The 20,056-nt window shown below is 43.2% G+C and overlaps 1 protein-coding gene across 2 annotated transcripts in view; it reads left to right on the top strand.

Moving 5' to 3' along the window:
* ADAM12 (ADAM metallopeptidase domain 12) overlaps positions 1-20,056 on the top strand; it is a 2,697,358-nt gene that overhangs the window by 1,930,006 nt on the left and 747,296 nt on the right. For both annotated transcript variants that reach the window (XM_069239710.1, XM_069239711.1), the window contains exon 13: positions 11,797-11,886. In XM_069239710.1, the coding sequence (XP_069095811.1) occupies positions 11,797-11,886 (90 nt within the window). The remainder of the gene's footprint in view (positions 1-11,796; positions 11,887-20,056) is intronic.

Raw genomic sequence — 20,056 nt, 5'->3', positions numbered from 1 at the left:
TTGAACTGGAGGTGGGGCATTAGAGAATGAGACTAGGAGGAATTCAGTTTTACAGGGATTCAGTTTTAGGTGATGAGAATTCATCCATTCATGGATTTAGTTGAGGGTGGTGGCGAAAAATGAGATGCATTGAGTGGAGGAAACCTTAAAGAACAGTTGGGTGTCATCAGCATTGAGGTGATGGAGGATCCCAGCTTCTTTTAAAAGGGCCCCTACCAGTTCAATGTAAAGATTAAAAAGGGTCTGGGCAAGGATAGAACCACGAGGGACACCTCAACAACTGCCTTTGGAGTTGAGAGACAGTTTTTGACTATATTCATCTGAGATCTCCCAGTGAGGTACAATTCAAACCATTTCAGAAGTACTCCTTCAATTAACATTCTCTGTTTTAGAGTGTTAAGAAATGTGTGATGGTTTACAGTCTCAAAGGCTGCTGAGAGGTCTTGAAGGATCAGAAGGCAGGAGCTACCCGAGTCTAGTACTCGAAGGGCATTGTCGATAATCTGTAGCATTGCTATTTCGGTACTGCAACCATGACGGTATCCAGATTGAAAATTGCCTAGAAGGTTGTTCTGATTGATGTGTTTGGTGAAGTGCTCCGCTACACATCTTTCTGTGACTTTGTCGAGGAAAGGGAGTTTGGTGATAGGGCAGAAGTTGCGACAGAACTCTAAGGGCTCAGCACAGCAGTAATAGTGACCTGGGGCCTAGAATTTTAAAGATGGTAAGCGTAGGGACCCACACATGACTACATCCATCACAGCAGCTTTAATCTGCATGATGCAGACCAATCCAATATGATAAACAGCTTGGGATCAAAGGCCTTATGTGTAGACTGTCAGGACCTTTGGGTGGCGGAATTCCCTGCACTTGAATATGATAGACACTAAAGCACCAGCATCAGACCTCAAATTTGTATGTACCTTATGTCAGATCTTAATTTTTAAATAAAAACATGCTGGTGCCCAAAGCCCTCCCCTAACATGGGGCTGTTGCATTTAAATGTGCGAGCACGGAATACTGAGGCAGCGTAATCCTGAAACCATCTGGGGCCTCTTCAATCCATTTGAAGCCACCCCTGCCCCTTCAGCTCACTCCTGCAGCTTTCTACCTTTCCTTTGTGACGCTTTTTTGTTTTTCTCTTCCTCTGTCTTTCCCATATGTGTTATTTGCTTGAGGCAGAAGAATAAGCACCGGCTCTCAAAAATAAGTGCTGGTGCTCAGCACCGGAAACAGTCCCTTTGGGTCAGCATTGGGGGAACCCCTGCTGTAGACCTTTCTGGCTATAGCACCGATGCCCCACTCACCTTGCCGGGCTAACCTGCAAGACTAGTCGACTCTTCACTGGTGAGTGCCGACTCACTAGGGAGGCCTCAGCAAGTTACACTCAGGGCATGCCAACAAAATCAAACTTGAGAGCTAATCTACATGCTTTCAAGAATGAGCTGTGAGAGGAAATCCAGCTGCACTTAACTCAAAAACTGACAGACCTTTGCTCTGCCCTTAATGAGAAAATCACAACTCTCTGCTTGGCATCGACTCATCAGGAATGAGAATTGTAGAGGCTGAGGGCAAAATCGAATGCCTGGTCGAAAATGATCGAGTATTGAGGGATGCAATGGTAAACCTCCAGACAGAAGCCAAAACGTCACTACTAAAACTTGAAGAGTTGGAAAATTGCAAGACAATAGAAAATATCTGAATACAAGAACCTACAGGAAGATGCAGAAGGAACTGATCTATGTATCATCATCACAGGGCTCCTTTTCTTACACCACTCCAGAATGATCAGGTGATGCTGAAATTAGCTATAGCCCACATAGTGGGACAATTGCATGATGGGGACATGTGCAGACCTAGAGATGCCCTGGTAAAATTTCATGATTTCCAGGTCAAGGAAAGGGTACTCACGGTGGTGAGGAAAAGGGACAACATCAAACGTAGTCATTATGAATACGTGCTATTCCAAGAACTATCATCTTCCACTTTGACACGCTACCAACATTTCTGACCTATCACAAACATGCTTCGAAAAGAGAAAATACAGAATCATAGGATGTTCCCATTCAGAATTCCATTTGAATATAAAAATAAACCTCAAGTTTCTACATTTAGATTATCAGATGCAAATATCCTGGCTTTACAGCTGGAGGAGGCACCTTAAGACTGCGACCCTGATCGCCTGAGAGTGAGGGAGAAAACTGCTGGGGCCAGACAGGAAGGAATGAAAAACTCCTAGGGCCCCAGAAGCCAGGGCCACAAGAAACTGTAGTAACTTTAACCCCTCACGTAATCCTTTTCAACTAACATGAGGAGCGACCTAGTCAGCTTCTTTCAGCAACAGATAATACTGTAACCCTTATGAAAAAATGGCACAGTGCGTAACTACAATTCTTGCAGAGGGTCTGCAAAGTCCTTTCTGATGGATGAGATAGTCTGTGTTGTCTGAAAATTATTTTTCTCTCTGTTTTCTCCTTTATTCTGCCCCATTTGCTCTAGTCATTAGGTGCCCTCTTTTGGAGCTTCGCTGTTTTAGTCATGTTGGGGGTTGTATATGTTTGTATGCTAACAGGCTTTATCCTGTACAACTTGACCCAAAGCAGTGTCTTGTTGGTATAAATCATGGCAACTGGTTGGTCCTGATGGGTATCGTGGAGGGGAGCTCAACCGAATAACACACTGTTGTTTGTATTAATGTACTCTTTTTTTCTTTACATGTTTGAAATGCTTAATCCAATAGGGAATTGTTGTCTTGGGGTTTGTGGTGCCTGTGGGATACATACACTGAACTGGATGCAGGGAAAACCTTCACTCACCTGCTGTGTGCCAGAACCTGCAGATTCGACGCAGATAGGGATTGTGATTGTAAGGAGAACAGTATCCTTCCAACGGAACATGTGGTTAAAATTCTTATGCTGAATGCTGAGGGGCTGAACGCCTCTAACAAGAGATTGGTAAATGTGCATGTGCATATGATATGAAATTCAACATCTTGGCGTTCCAACAAACGCCTCTTAAAAAGTCTGAAGAGACAAAAGATTTGGTAATCTAAATGCAGAAAACGTACGATTGCAGTAGCCTATGCTCCAAACATGGGTTAAGATGCCTTCCTCTGCACCTTCCTAGCCAATGTGGCAGAGTTTGCAGACAGGAATATTCTCAGAATGGGGGACTTCAATACAGTCTGGAACACATAGGTAGATTGACCGGGGAAGGCTCCTCCCAGGGCTCGAAGCATAGCTTTGTTTCTCTCTGGGTGCCTCCCCTTCTCACCGCACAATACAAAGAAAGAAAAAGCGGGGAGAATTTTCTGGTGAAAGACAATCTAAATGGAAGAAAATGTACGATTGCAGTAGCCTACGTTCCAAACGTGGGTCAAGATGCCTTCCTCTATACCTTCTTAGCCAATGTGGCAGAGTTTGCAGAGGCAGGTATTCTTGTAATGGGGGACTTCAATACAGTTTGGAACTTATAGGTATATTGAGTGGGAAATGAGGCTACACATCTAGGGGCCTTCTCTCGAACTTTAAAACATTCCATACAAGACTTGGCCTTTGTGAAATTTGGAGGGAGCACCACAAAGTAGACCAGGAATACACTTTATTTTCCCATGCCTATAGGATATTTTCTGCGAATGACTATATAATAATCAGCAGCTCCCTCATTCCTGTCATAACTACCGAAGGCAGATTTATGTATCAGATCGTGTGTCTTTGAGCAGGATTGGGAGTTTAGACCCGGTAGGAAAGGGAAGTGGATATTTCACCCCTCATTACTATGTGACCTGTCTTCAAAGAAGACCTCTGGACATAGATTCAGACTTAATGTAGAGAGAATGACATGTGCAACTCTGTAGGACACGTTTAAGGCAGTGCTTCATGGTTACTGCACGGCATTAGTGACCAATGTCTGGAGAATGAGGCAACTCCAGAAAGAACAATTCGAACAAGAGTTACAACTTGCAGGCTCGAATTATAGAGCGACCTCATCCATGTGTAGGAGTGGTGCAGCATTTAGGTGGGGATTGAGAGTGTTGGAAATAAATCAAGGTGACAGCCATCCTACGCTTAAAAAATATAGATTCTCAAAAGGGAATAAAACAGAAACATGTTTGGCAAAACAATTCAGAGAAAAAAACAGAAGGGTAATGTGATACAGATCATGGGAGGCTCTGGGGAAAACACTGACAATGGAGAAGAACACACTATTGCATTCCACAAATAAATTACCTGGTCCTGACCAGTCCACGGGAGGGTTTTATGAAACCTTCACTCCTCTACTACTCCCTCTTCTTGACAGTCTCTAACTTTTTTAGGGGGCATGGAGTCACTCCCACAATGACCAAGGCAATCATGTCCTCCATCTATAAGCAGGGAAAGGACTCAGCTAAATACATTGTATCAACAAGCCACGCCACCACCTTTTGCCCCTCATGAAGAATGCCTGTCAGGCTGAGCAAAGGCATGCCTGACAGACACTCTTCATGTTCAGATCAGGCAGCCAGGAGTGAGACGTGCACGATTTGCACAGACTTCTGGCTCTCTCAGCTGAACTTTACTGGGCTGAAGAGGTCACAGCTCCTATGGGCGTGAGCTCCTCAGCTCAGCAAAGGTGCCTCGAGGCCCTTCCCCTCCATGACGAGGGGAAGCGTCACCCATTGACTTTGACCTGGGCTCTTCAGGTTTAAGCACTGAAGTGCCAAGGGCGAGTGTGAATCAGTGACACCTCGTCACAGAGTGGGGAGGGGTCAGTAGTCTCACTGACCCCATCCCACATTGTGACGAAGTTGGGACTGCTGCCTTCCCTCATTGGCTGACCTAAGGTCAGCCAAAGAGGGAAGGCAGTAGTCCCAACCCTCCTGGGACCTCCGAGCTGAAGTTAAGTGTGTCTGTGTTTTTTTAATGAATTTTTGGTGCGTGCGTGTATGTTTGAATGTTGATGAGTGTTGTGAATGGATGTGCGTGCGTGTGTGAATGAATGAGTGTGAGTGTGCTCCCCGCCCCCCTCCCACCTAAAACTACCAACCGCCACTGGTATCAACCAATAACACATCTTAATTTAGATGTCAAAATATACACTAAAATATTACTGACAATGTTAGATGACATCCTCCCAGAACAAATTCACCTAGACCATAAATGTTCATTCTGACAGTTTTTGCTATACCTGGCACCTCAATCTGTGCCATACGCCACACCATTAAAAAAAATCATAATTTGAGAATCAATCAATCAATCAAACAGGATTTGTATAGCCTGGCTAATCACCCATAAGGGTATCAAGGCGCTGAGACTCCTGCGTTGATCTGTCTTTTTATGGTGAGCTTCAGGGTTCATTTGAACAGCCAAGTCTTGAGTCTTCTACTGAATTCCAACAGAGAGGAAGGGGTCTGGAGGTGAAGGCAGAGGTGGTTTCATGAATTTGCTGCGAGGTAGGAGAAGGAGCATACTCAGTATTGCTTCGGATGCAAGGGGTGTGAGCGAGGAAGAGGGAATTGGAGCGCAGGTGTTGGAGGGTTGGTGGAAGTTCAGGCTGTGGTTCATGTATGCTGGTCCCTCATTGTGTAGGGCTTTGTAGGTGTGGATCAGCATCTTGAAATTACATCTCTTCTGAATGGAGCGCCAATGGAACTTCCTGAAGTAGAGGGAGATGTAGGTCCTCTTGAGAAGGTTCAGTCTGCCCGCTGAATTCCATGTGGTCTGCGGTCTCTTCAGAACGTGAGAGGTGATTCTTATGCAGAGTACATTGCTGTAATCCAGCCAACTGGTGACAAGGGCTTGAGTGACAGTTTGCCTAGTGGTAATGGGGAGCCACTTTATGATCTTGTAGAGCATGCAAAGGGTTAGGAAGCAGATGGAGGAGACTGTATTAATCTGCCTTTTCATGGTGAGTTTACTGTCCAAAATGATGCCAACATTGCGAGCATTGTCTGCCGGCATGGGAGGGGATCCTAGCTCAGGAGGCCACTAGGAGCCATTCTGTGGGGAGGTGATGTTTCTGATGATCTACCGTTTTGGCTTTGCTGAGTTTATTTAGGCAGTTGTCTTTCATCCAGTTGGCGACGCTCATCATGTACCTGCGCAAGTTGGCCATCATGATGGAGAGGTCTTCTGAAAGTGAGAGGATGAACTGGGTGTTGTTGGCCTATCATATGATGTTGAGTCCAGGGGTTCTGACAGTGTTGGCCAGGTGGACATGTAGGTGTTGAACAGTGTAGGACCGAGGATGATCCTTGTAGGACACCTCAGATGATGTTCTAAGGTTCTGAGGTGAAGGGAGGAAGCTGATTCTTTGGATTCTCCCGATGAGGAAGGAGGCAAGCCATTTGAGGGCATCTCTTTGGATTCCAATGTGGTGAAGCCTCTTGATGTGATGATGGTGTGGTGGGATACGGTGCCAAATGCTGCTGAGAGGTCGAAGAGGATATGGCCTGAAGTTTCTTCCTAGTAAAGAAAGGTTCTGATGTAGTTGGTGGCAGTTTCGGTGCTGTAATTGGTGTGGAAACTGGATTAGGAAGTGTCCAGAAGATTGTTGGTCTATATGTGCTCAGTAAGTTGTTGGTTGATGGCCTTTTTGAGGGCTTTAGCAGGAACGGGAGGCAGAGAGATGGGGCAGTAGTTCTTGAGTTCATGGGGGTCAGTGGACAGATTCTTGAGAAGATCTTTGACTTCTGCTTGTTTCCATTCTTTCAGGAAGGTGGGCATGGTGATGGATGTGTTGAAAATGGTGGTGAGCTATTTGATGATCATCTTGCTCCCAAGGTTGAAGATATAGTCGGGGCAGATGTCAGTGGGAGCTCATGAGGGGGCGGAGTTTATGATGGCTGTGGTGTCTTGTGCGGTAAGATGGTCTCAGGAGGTAAGATGGAGGTTAGGATTTGCGTATGTGTGAGCAAGGAGGGTAAGGAAATTGGTGGTGGTGGTTGGGGTTTGAAGTTTTTATAGATGTGGATATCTGGTTGTGGAAGAAGTCCGCTAGGGTGTCCCAAGTCCTTGGGGGGAGGGGTGATGTTTTTAGTGGCTAAGATGTTGGAGAACTCTCTGATGATGTTGAAGAGTTCTTTGTTGTGGTGCGAACTGGCAGAGATGCGGTCAGGAAGGACACTCCTTTTCATCTCTTTCAGGTATTCATGGTAATGGATGAGAGATGTCTTGAACCTTTTTTGGTCTGTGGGTCTTTGCTGAGAAACCATTTCCTTTCAAGTCATTTGCAATAGCATTTAGTGGTTCTCAGTTCTGGGATGTACCAACTGGCCTGTTTGAAGGATCTCTTGAGTTTGGTGGTTTTGACAGGGGCGATTCTGTCAGCGCAATCAGTGACCCAGGAGGAGAACTTCCTGATGGCCTGATCTATGTTAGTTGCAGCGTTAGGGTGGGAGGTGTTGAGGATATCGGTCCACTGGCTTTCTGATACTATGTTCCAGCTACAGTGTGAGTTGCTGGGTATCTTGGTGGCGTGCTGGGGATCCCGTGATAGTGAAGTGGACAATGTTGTGATCTGTCCAGGTGAACTCGGAGACATGTATATACTTGACTCTGTCGCTGGCCACGAAGATGGGTTTGGGTGTGTGTCGTGCGATGTGTGTTGGGTTGGTTACTAGTTGAGGGATGTTGATGTTGTTCATGCTTTTGAGGAGATTGGTGGTGTTGGTGTCATTGAGATCACTGAGGTGAAAACTGAGGTCTCTGAGGAAGATGTAGTGTTTGGAGTCAATGGCGAGTGGTGCAATGATTTCGGGGATGGCATTGCAGAAACTGGGGTGAGGACCTGAAGGTCATAAGAGAGGGTGACTCTGATGGTGGTTATGCCATCGGTTGGAAGTTGAGGCGGTCCATGATTCGGGTGGTGTTGTCTGTGATGGTGGTACAGTTAGTGGTTTATTTGTGGATGATGACGATATCACTTCTGTGTTTGTTGATGGGGTCTCAGTGTGCTATCTTGCAGCCTTTGAGTGTGGCTGTGGCGGTGTTGGGTGCAGATATGGAACTGAGCTAGCTCTCAGTGAGGAATATGATGTTGGGGTGGGGGAGGTGATTGTGTCCAGTGGAGCTGTTCTGGAGCAGGGGTGGTAGGCGTGGTGGTGGTAGTGTGTGCAAGAGCTCAATGTTGCAGGAGAAGAGACAGTGCTGGCAGAAAAAAGCCCCTCTGTGGATCATGGAGAGAAGTGGCAGCAGTTGATAGAGCAGGGTCAAGGGTCCGGGGGATCAGAGCTCGGTGGCAGTGTATCTGCGGGTAGCAGGTGGTAAGGGTATCTGGTGCTGGGTATGGTCCAGGCCCGGAGTGGCACCGAGTGGCTTGCCTTTGGTGCACCATACTTCAGCCTCTATTAAGCAGGTCCTTGGAGGAGTGGGTGGCGGTGGGGGCAGACAGGAAGTGGTGGTGAAACAGGCAAGAAAGAAGGGGCAGGAGGGAAAATTAAACAACAGAAAGCATGTGAAAAAAGCAATTTATTGACGTGTCTTTGTATGGTACCGTACAATGTAGATAGAAGCAAGAAAGATAGAAACAAGCAATATGAGGTGGAAAAAATGGTAAACACACAATTATGGCAGAAAAGCGAGATTGGTAGTCACAGATAATGTGGGCAAACACAAGAAAAAATCGTAGTGAGTCAATTACAGGCAATGCAGGTGATCACGGGACAACAGAGCAACAGGACAGACACTGAATGAAGCACCCAGGTGGGTAGGACAAACGGAAAGCAGGGATCAATCAGAAGGCAGTGGACTTGTTGAGCGGGCAGTGGGGGGAGCTGGCCCAAGGACCAGCTCAATGGGGTCGTGGGGGAGAATGTAAATTTTATGGGGGATGGGGGGGAAGCTTGGTTACTATGTGTTTTTTTGTGTGATGGTTGTGTTCATCATAATTGCAGATTACATGACCTAGTTTAACATGTAGTTCAAACATCACCATCTTCCTCTGCAACACTCTCTGGGCCGAATGTTCTCGGGCAGCAGCATTGTTCCCGCTCACATCTGATAGATGCACTTTGTCATCTGCCATGGAGCATTGCTACAGCAGTGTCTTTCAACACTGCCCTCTGCATCCCTTTCAGCGTGGCGCAGAACCACGTCCATAAATTCAAAAGCCGAATGTTTTTCTTGAAATATAAAATAGAGATGACATGCTTTTTGGCATGTTTTATGCATTCAAGATATTTATGTGCATAAAGTATTCATTTTCAAGCCGCTTGCAGACATCATTGAGATCCGAGTTTAGTATTTCGTTACTAGTGTCAATCGATGCTCCAATTTTGTTTTTAGAGAGACAGTGTTAACAATGGTGTCCTTGAGAGAAAATAAGACATACTGTCTTGTGAAAAGCTATGCAGGGCTGGAGTACATAATGTGTCCAGGTGGTTCTAATTTTCACAGAGGTACTAATTATCAAGATTTTATTTGTAGGGTGTGCTGGTTTGTTGCACATTTCTCAGTTGCCTGTGCTGCTGTTTTGAATTAGAAAAATTAATGTTGGTACATTGTCCGTGAACAAAATACGAGACATTTACTAGCTTCTGCAAAGCAGCATTAGTGGTCTGATTACTAGTGGGTCAGTTAATTCCGACCTATGTGTAAACCACTGTTTGTGCACAAGTCAGAATAGCAAGTTTGTTTTATTTAAAGTATTCCATAATTTTCGGATGCGTATAATAACTCAACCTTTATTAAATGTTGGCAGTCCGAACCTGGTTAAATTAACAGGGGAAATTCTACGGTATTTAACGTACCATCTGGATTTTTACGTTAAACACAAAAAATCCAAGTTATTCCCAAGACGTGCCCTTTGGTATCGTTATTTGTCATGTGCCTTAAATTACACCTAAACTCGTAATCCGGCCTTAATGTTGCACAGCGATATCCGGCAAACGACTTTGGCACCTTTCCATGACTTGAACCCAGTCTCTCAGATGAGTTACCTGAACGCAAGCGCTGGTTTACCGCTACAGCACCTACCTTAATGTACAAAGTAAACTTATTTGTCAGCACTAGCTTCAATCATTCTTTCCCAAAGTTAAAGCTTGGTGAAATGCCCGTGAAGTTCACGCAGTAGACAAGTGAGCTCATATGACGCTCATGCAGGGCCGGCTTCTGGTCGGTGGAGCGGTGCAACCGCACCAGGCGCTGACATCAGGGGGGCTCTGTGTTTAGCAATAACTTCCAAAACTTGCGATTTAAAAGCATCTTCTGAAAAGTTCCTTGTGCGCTTAGCCTTCAAGAAACAATTAAAATGTCAAGATACCTCTTGTGATTAATGTTCCTGCTAGAGAGAGAGAGATGGGAGTTTTGCCTAGTGGCAGCTTTGACTCAACATAAAGTAGCACAGAGGGATAATATGCCTGCTGCAAAAAACAGAACTATGGGGCATATTTAAGAAAAGTGGCACTGCACAAAGTGCAGCACCACTTTTCTTGCACCCCTCAGCGCCCCCTAATGCCACCATGTGTGCGTCATATTTAAAATACGGCATACCATGGCGGTAGTTAAGGGACTAGAGTCAGAATTTTTTATGCTAGTCTGGCGCTTTGCAGGATTAGTGTAAAAAATGTTCACGCTAATCTTGCAAAGCACCCAGAGGCCCATTGTAACCAATGGAAGCCTCCTTTTAATGCCTGCTCTGAGCAGGCGTTAAAGTGCCGGAAAAAAATGACGCAAAGAAATCTGCCAGTTTCGTTGCGCCACATTTTTGGCCCCGCCTAATGGGGGGGATGGCCCCTTTGCATACATTATGCCTGGCACAGGCATAATGTAGCACAAAGGGTTACAAAGTGGCGCTATGCATGCATTACGCCACGTTGTAAATATGGCGCATCATTTTTGGCCTTCTAATGCCACATTAGCATAAAAAAATTGATGCTAATGTGGCGTTAGAATGGCGCTAGGGGTTCCTAAATATGACCCTATATTTTATGTGGGTAGCCGAGTGGATTAGTAAAGCCAGCCTTTACAAGTGCTTTAAAACACATGAACGTATGTGAAAGGGGAGCGATAGAGGGATGGAGAAATTAGAGGCACATTTGCCAGGTGGTAGTGAGTGAAACCGAGGAGGTCATGGGATGGGGGCGCCACAATAAACTGTCGCACAGGGCGCCACCAGTCCTAAAGCCGGCTCTGCGCTCAGGCAATATTTTCCACTCAGCAGCTCGTGTTTTTATGGTGTCATGTATCAGGGTGTAAATGAATAAACACCTGTTTGACTACAAGATCTGATCCTTGTCCTAGTTGTAATCATATTTCAGAATCTATTGTACATTTTATGTTTATATGCCCTGCATATACGATTGCGCGACGGAAGTGGTTACGACCTGTGTGTAGAAATATGGGGATAAGACACTGCATGGCTGCCTTAAGGATCATGATGAGGGATACTTCCCTCCCTCTATCTTGTGCGGTTAGCAAGTATATTGTAGCTGCTTGGCATATACGTATCAGTTCCCTGGGGAAAAACGATGATGAGGAACAAATTTTAAAAGGAAAAAAAAAAAAAAACATAAGAAAAAAGTGTTTTAGCTGCTAAATTTTAATTATGCACCTAAGATTGAAATAAAACCCCATGTTTAATTTAAATTATAGATATTAGGGGGTCAGGTGCATTTTGATTTTGATGGCAAGTAATTTTATGTGTTTTAAGGCTGAACATATGTTATTCTATTTTATTCTTATCCCTTTTTTAACTAAACTTCTTTTTCTTTTTTACTCAATTGTTGGTTGTTTGCTTTTATGGTTGAAAGTAACCGAATAAAGCTATGTGACTTGAATAAACACCTGTTCTTCAATTTCTTTTTATTGTATTTTCAAGGAATGCACAAATCCCTGCTGCAATGCCAGTACGTGCACATTGAAGCCGGACGCAGTGTGTGCACATGGACTCTGCTGTCAAGAATGCAAGGTAAAAGCTGCTTCTGGTGACGATCAATTCAGAGCTCCTCTTGAGGGTGTTAAAGTAACTGAGGACAATAAACACAATTGTGCTGCAGCAAAACATAAAAGCAGTAGGAAATCTGAAGAGCTGTAAACCTAAATCAAAATGAATCGTAGAATCCTTCGAGAAACGTGCTAATCCTAACAAAATGCATGCATTCCAGCAATGTTTGCATTTGTGGATACCTTAAGTGATATCCATTTGTTGTTTTGCACAATTATATTCAGAACACCAGACACGCCTGTAACGACAAACAAGTAGGATACCCATGGTCACTATAGCAGAAAAGTCTTGTGAAAAGGATTGCGAACAAAAATGCGAGCACCCAAGCTCCCCTACTGTTGGTGACACATAAGCAGCTGCTTCTAGGTGTAAAAGTCTAATAAACGCTACGACAGTGAAAATGTAGTAGGGGCTAAAATCTTAAGTAGACTCGACCATATCCCCCACCATGATGAAACTATTTTCTGACATGATAGGCCTTAAACATGTGCACATACATGGTTGACAATAGTTTTGGCGAGGAAGCAAAAAATGCATGCTACTGTTTAAGACATAAGGGAAAAAGACGCGTGAGATGGGCAGAGGGGGGATTTCAGAATGATGTGGGATGAAAAGGACATGTGTCTAAGCACGATAAACTGCAGAGGCAAGTGGTGTGAAATGAAGTGCCAGAGTGACTGGGACACCAGGAAGGCAACTATCACTTCCAGAGGCCTAGGTAAGGGTTATTGCACAGTCCCATATGTTCACAACTGATCCAATTTCAGTCCTAATTATTCGCAACTAAATCACTGTTGTACTCGTTTTACTATCAAACATTGGCAAAAACAAATGGTCTGGCTTGTTTTAGGCATACATCTGTTGTGTTATATGTATGGTTGCAATTGCACAAAACTCACCCAAGTACCAGGCAGGTGGCACACTGCGTGCAGTCCAGGACTGCACTTAACATGTCTTAATCTACAGCACTAATTACACTAGCCACGTCTTTTGGAAAATAATTCTAGTTACACTTCTTTGGCCACACCCGTTTTTGCGACCTCCAACTTTTTCAACCCACTTAATGGTAATGGACTGGATCACGTTAACCTTTCAGGAATATGTTTGTTTCAAAATATTATTTAAATAAAATTGCATCATACTAATTCTATAAGAAAATATTTCAAAGTTCGTATAAAGTAAAAAAAAAAACGCAATTGTAACTTTTGAATAGGCTAAAACTAATATACATAATAGAATAAGTGACCCTTACTATTTTGTAGGCACAACCATTGCAATCTCTGGCCTTAACACCATGTCCGTGCCAACGGTACAAGTTGGATTGCTGTGTTCTAAAAGACTTAAAATTTAAAGTACAGATTCTGTTCTCAAGGTACATGAATAATGTTCTGCGAGGAATGAAAAACGCTCGAACTGATGGAGATTACCATTGATTAAACAATGCCTAACTTGATATTATTTTCAAATATGTAATTCTTTTATCTTTGAATATTGTAGTTTCTGATGGCAGATACTGAGGCAGGCAGTTGTGTTTTTATCTTCTCAATGCCACGGGTATTTGTGTTGTGATAGTGAGGCTGTATGATTAAACGGGAGCTCGGATCAGACTCTCTCAGTAACCTGGAGCTACGTCGACCTGAACCGTAGATAATCCTTATGCTACGGTGTAACTGGCGGTTGTATCTATACTTACAATTTCGATCTATAATATAAGAGAGTCTGTAGCCTCCACCTTGCACAGACAGACGTTAAGCAACGACTCTAATTCTGACGACGAGTAAAAGATATCTCAGCCACAACTCCTGTGGCTTCCTCGTATTAAATTAACCATTGTCCCCTTGTAAAGAATTATGTTATAATTTAATATCCTTTTAAACACATAACGATTGGACAAAGTAGATCTACAACTGTACTTGGCACCATTGGCATTTACCATTGTCGTGGAGTAAAAACACAAACATTTTAAATTGTGTGCCAGTTTCACTCCAATAATTCCTGTAACCGAGGTGGGTATGAATCAGTCCAGTCACTGGTTCAGTGAACACATGGCAGAAAAATACATGTATCTACGCACTGCCATAATGGTTTCTGAATGTCACGCTAATGCCCCAGTGTGAGCATCCCTTACACGTATGATCTGTTTATTCTCATCCGGACTTCAGTGAAGATTATCAATAACCAGACAAATCCTTATTTGGGTATCATTTACTTTGAGGTCTAGTACTATTCAATACCTACTCCAATACCTAACTCAATACCTCTTTAACCCTCACGAGCCATCCCATCCCTCACTTTCTGACTGTCCTACCTAGACATCTTCTGTTTTAGTCAGGAATGTATTCCATACCACGGTGCAGCCAAATATGTATCCTGTTGGTTCACCTGGGTCCTACTTATATCACTCTGTAGTTGTCAAAGGAAGGAAACACCTTTTGGTTCAAGATGAGCATCAGGCGGCACTTCAAAATTAAAAGCTATGCCTGGACCACATGTGCATACACTTCATCAGAGAAACTGAAAAGGACTTAGCTCCTGGTCCTAACCACTCTCTGCAGGACACAGATCTACATTTTGACTTCTCTCTCACAGTATTCCAGTTCTATCAGACTGAGTTACAACTCTCTATCCAAAGGCCTTTTCCAATGGCCTGTAACCAAGGTCAACCATAAATAATATACAAATTGTTCCGGAAGCTGTAGATGTTAAAAAGAGGTTTTGCAACAAATGTTTTATAGACTCAAGAAAAGAAGGTGGCAAAGAAAGATGGAAGTCATAGTCTTCAACAGCGCTAAATGAGGCTTCCATCCTGTCAGTGCCTAGGGGTCCTGGTGTTCTGTGAGCTTCTTAAGTGCCTTGGTTGTGTACAAAAGAGGACATCACCGCTTCAAGCACGAGCTTAGAGACTTCACCAGCAGCTTTTTCGTGTACAAAACCACTGGGGAGCTGCAAAGCCACAGGGGAGAAGGCAGAAGCAAAGCCCATCAACAGACTGAGTAGGAGTGCCCTTGTTCACCTTCTATAGTCCTGTTCGGGTGAAAAATCGAATGCAAGCCTCTCAGCTTGTCCTGCGTCAAACGGCTCAACTAAAGTTTGAATATGTTAGCATGTGGCTTACGCTGTCCACACAGGCAACTAAATCTAAGTAGGTGTGATTGTACATGTTATTTTTTATTATGGGTCTTTGTAATCCTGGTGTAAATTCGAGTTTAAATTAGCTTAATGAAAGTCAAATTGAAGTTAAAAAATGAAATTGAATAATTTTGGAGAAACATGGTATCACGTACCAGGTCCGAGGCAAAGAAATAAGCTACAAGTTCAAGAAATTCCTAAAACACCATCAATGTTATAAATTATTTTTTTTTAGAAACAATTTGGGGAAATGCTTTTGGGCTTAAAAATAGGTAGTTAATATTTGTCTACTGCGATCTGCAAGGAAAGAAGAAAAGAGGAGGATAGACCGAAAGAGTGCAGAAAAAAGAAGCACGGGGAAAGGGAGAGAGCTATGGGAAGAGGAAATGTGATTGGGAGATGAAGGATTAAAAAAGTTTGGATTAAAATAACATACATAATGATGAACATGAGAGAGATTTGAAGAACAATGAATGGGAGCAGATCATAAAAAGAGAGGTGTGGGTATGGTATTCAAGACGGGGCTGGCGCAGTGTGGAGAGGTGGGAACACAGTAAGGCAAGTTTGGGTGGGACGTAGAGGACAGGAGATCAGTGGATCTTTCCTGATATAAAATAAAGAGAGATTAAAAAAAGACACAGGAACAATGACCTGGAGTACATTTTCATGAGAAGGTGCATTAAATGAGATCTGACAAATCTGGCCTGAAAATGCAAAAGGAAATTTCCATCAGGCTGATGCGTCAGATTTGTGTTGTCAGGTGGAGCATTTACTAAGCTGACATTCATCAGCATAACATACAACCCAGAACTGCAGCTCTCTTGCTGTCATATTGTGAATATGCATGTCGATTATCCTGTGCTGGTAAAGGTTATGTTGGATTAACAGCCATCTGCAATAAAGTATTGGGTTACCCTGTGTTCCCCAGAACTTGGGTAGTACATGAAGTAATGGTTCTGTCAGATCAATTGACAGAAAACATACTAATATGGTTAAGTCAAACAGGTAGATCCTCCCTCGAAGGCAAGAAAACGTATCCGCAAACCACATATACACAAAGATAAGACAGTGACTTTAGTGAAGTTATATTGCCTTAGCAAAATTAATTAGAAAACTTGTTTAATTGTTCAAACGTTTAGAACAAAAGAATAGGTGCTCCGTGTGAGGTGAATATAAGTTGCAGGTGCAAAGAAAAGTGTTCGTGCTATTTACGATCATTCATGTATTATTGTTTTGCACATTTTACAGTAAACTGTCCATTTCATACTTTTGACAATACTACGGCTGTGTGTTCACAAATATATTCATCAATAGATAGCCAGTTTCAATGGTACGGAGAAACTATAACCATCAATGTTTCGACTCAAAACATCCAACGTGTCTAACATCAACAGGTGTCTTCATCAGGACAACAAGGAAAGTATAATATATGGATACACCCTAAAGGTTAGTTATGGTAATATGCCTAATTAGTCGTATGTGTATTATAAAACGGACATAATTATCCTCAATGATTTCATCAGCCACTCAACTCTGCACAAGAATGAGAGTGTTCAAAAGGGTTTCAAAGGGTCAGGTCACCCAGGGCCAAAACAACGTCTCAAGGATCTGTGTTTCGAAGCAAAACTGTGAAAAATAATGCAGTACCAAATTGTAACTTTATAGTTACTGTATCTCATATAGCTCAGATCGCAAAGAGAGGTATTAGTTTCCCTAACCTTCCTTCCAGGTTTATGCATCATGCATGCCACACACCCAAGGTAGTAATTCAATTAGTGGAGGTGTATCTGAAAGATGTCAATGTTGAAAAATAGGTCCTAAATGAAAAGAAAATCGGCTTCACTTTTTAAAAATCTTTCTTTTGTCTTCATTCCATGGCCAGTTGTTTCATTCTCCTCTTGGAGAGGGAATGCTTGACGCTGTTCCCATATTTAACTGGCTAAAAGCCTTTGCTGAATGATCATTTTCTGTCGGTACCTACACTTCTCTCAGCAGAGCAGTGGGATAATCATTAAACCGTTATTGCTCTATTTCAGCAGGCTATAACGGGGAGCCACCTTTTCTCATCCTCTTTCTTGTCGCATGCTACGTTTCTTTTACAGACATTGATAGCTGCAGTAACCCAGTCTCGCCTTAATGGAGGGTCTTGTGAATAACCAATTCTGCCAAATTTCTCTCCTCGCAATCAACAATAAGGGAAACAACAGCCACTTTTGCCATTTATTCCATGCGTTTGGCACTGTGTGAATCCCAAATAACATCAGGGAGCGACTTATCTTCAATTCAGCACCCAAGATTTCACTCAGTGCCCCACTGACCTCGTTCCAAAACACAGCTAAATCTTGGCACTCCACAAACATATGCTTGTCATCTGTGTCTGGCGCACTGCATTTCTTAGACTTTGATTTTGTTCGTGCAATTTTAGCCATCCAGTAGGCCCTTTAACGGTGCCCACTTCATTGTCTGTAAATCCTGACACGCAAGCTCCAGCAACTCCTTCTTCCAGATCTGACAGGGCTCCACACTTTTCTCATCTTCTGTAGCCACCATATCCCAATACCCACAGGGATACATATTTACTGATGTTTTTATTCTTCCTTAGAAGAGCTTCATGTTCCCACTTTCCCCCTTTATCAGGCCCTGTGCATTCCACCATTATCGCAGCTTAAAACTTCCCCCCTTCCCCACTTGTGTGTGCCAAAAACTCTTGCCATGCAATCAGGACATCCCCATCTCTGAAATCCCCCAGTATTTAAAATGTGCCCTCCATAATTGTTGGCACTAAAAAGACTACTTTTTAGCCATTCTGGGTTTCCAGGGGAGTCCTGGATAGGGGCCAGATCTGAGTAGTAGTGGTATCCTATCATTTTCCTAACAGAAACCCAGTTTCTGAGCTCTATCTGGAGGACCTTCAGACTGATTCATTTGAAGAATTTGGGGTCCCTAAATCTGTATAGAATTGTTTCTGCAAAAAGAACAGTTGATGGACAGAATGCAGTCTAAATCAAATGTGGCGGTGTGGCAGCCCGTAATTCGGGCAGTGGAATACACGACGTGGCTGTGCATGGGGGCCCCTGCACTGTCCATGCCAACATGGAAAGGCTGGCGGATGGGGACTCGTAATACAAGCAGCGCTGCCCTGGCGGATTACAACCACCGGGACTGTGAAGCTGCAGGCTGGTGGCAGCCTGGCAGTGACAGCGGTTGGACCATGGCAACTCTGCCATGGTCATAATGTCACAGTCGGACTGCCACTTTGGAGGGGGTTCGACTGCGACCGTGACCCTAGTGGTCTGGTGGCTGCCAGGGTCACAATGAGGCCCAGAGTGTCCAGTGCTGACTGGTCCAAGTCCTCAAAGGATTGAGTGGGCATGAAAACCTGTACCCACGGCATTTGGCTTCTTTGAAAGCATACTATATACACTTCAGCCTGGAAGCATTCACCAATTAGTACAATTCTCAACAAGTACTTAACCATCTTCCCACTGGATGATTTATTAGCACCCAGTGGCACTATTTACTAAATGTTTCTTATTAATTAACTCAAGATACCACTTGTCTATGCTCTAAATATTACTGTAAATTAGGTTTTCTATTTGCGAAATTTACATGTCACATTTTAAAAATTAGGAATTCCTTCGTCCATCAATTAACTAACTGAACATGTAGGAAGGTTGATTTTCTGAGCAATATACTTATGGTGTTATTTGATGCCACTGATGTAAAGACTCCTTTCGAAATGCAGCAGCTAGCGAAACCTCATGGACCTTTAAACGGAACAAGTACTGCAAATACCCATTTGCGAATTTTTCTCGGCCACCCGAATGCTGCATGCTGGGTCCAATCAAGAACAGTTTATCGTTCGCAGCGTGTGGGAGATGTGATTGTTCTAAAGGAAGGAAGGAGCACAGACTCATGGATGCCTAATCAGTTTTATAGTTGTTATAATATCCTGTATTGTACTCATGAATTTGCACAGTGTGATATCTAGGTATGACCAAGCACTTCAACACCATATTTTAAAGAAAAATGCAGTGTTGTTTCCTGTAACTGGTGTTGTCTAAAGCTGATTGACAGAACGGTTTGGTCAGGTTTATGTAAGTCTCTCTTCTAGCAGATAAGAGCTTTTGTGCCGGAGTGTCATTACAGGTCTTAATGAGGAAGGAGAAAGAGGAAGCTTAGCCGTGGCACAGACACCGCCTGACCCCAGCAATTCAAGGTCCCAAAGCATGGTGTTAAGTACAAAGACAGGTGGCTAGCAGCACGGGCTCTACCTCTTTTATCACCCTTTACAAAGAGCTGTGATTTTCCACAATTTTACTTTACTGCTTGAATAGTACCCTAAATAAGGCCCAAGTTATATTGTTGCAGTGTGTTTACTGCAAAACTATGGAGACAAAAAGTCAATGTGCAGCGGTTGTTTAACGAATCATTATTTTAAGGAAACGAGAGACATTGAATATAAAATTCCGGGGTTCTATTTTAAGTGTGGTTAAAAAGCAAGAGGAAAGAAAAGAGGCATTGAGTACTGCAAGTGAATTTTGCAGTTGTCAAAGTATGTTATTATTTTGTTCAACAGTGTTCGTTGATGTTTCACATTCCTAGATAATGATTTTTTCTTTAATACCAGTAAATGATGTTTTAGCTTGCTTATGTCTATTCTTGCAATCTCACGAAGATGACTGATGACTCCTAGCCTCCACTTGTCTATGTGTACATTGAAAAATGTAATTATGTAGTGAGACCCTAGCTGAGGAGCAACAGAGCTTTCAACAGCGTGTGATCATTTCCAATGAGGCTCTTTGAAAAGATGTGTCTTCAATTTTTTTTCTGAAATGCAGGAAGGTGTAACCGGTGTTCAGTTGTTGATATCAGTGGAGATGGTGTTCCAGATCCTGGTGCATAGATGGAGAAGCCGTACCATTTTTTCTTTTTTAAATTCTTTGTTTGTAGTGTGGTTTCAGCAGTGGGTATTGGAAGAAGCAGCCAAGAGTTCAGTGGGCTA

Source organism: Pleurodeles waltl, chromosome 6, assembly GCF_031143425.1.
Source record: "Pleurodeles waltl isolate 20211129_DDA chromosome 6, aPleWal1.hap1.20221129, whole genome shotgun sequence".
In the NCBI taxonomy this organism is placed as follows: domain Eukaryota; kingdom Metazoa; phylum Chordata; class Amphibia; order Caudata; family Salamandridae; genus Pleurodeles; species Pleurodeles waltl.
This window is presented reverse-complemented; position numbering and strand designations above follow the sequence as displayed.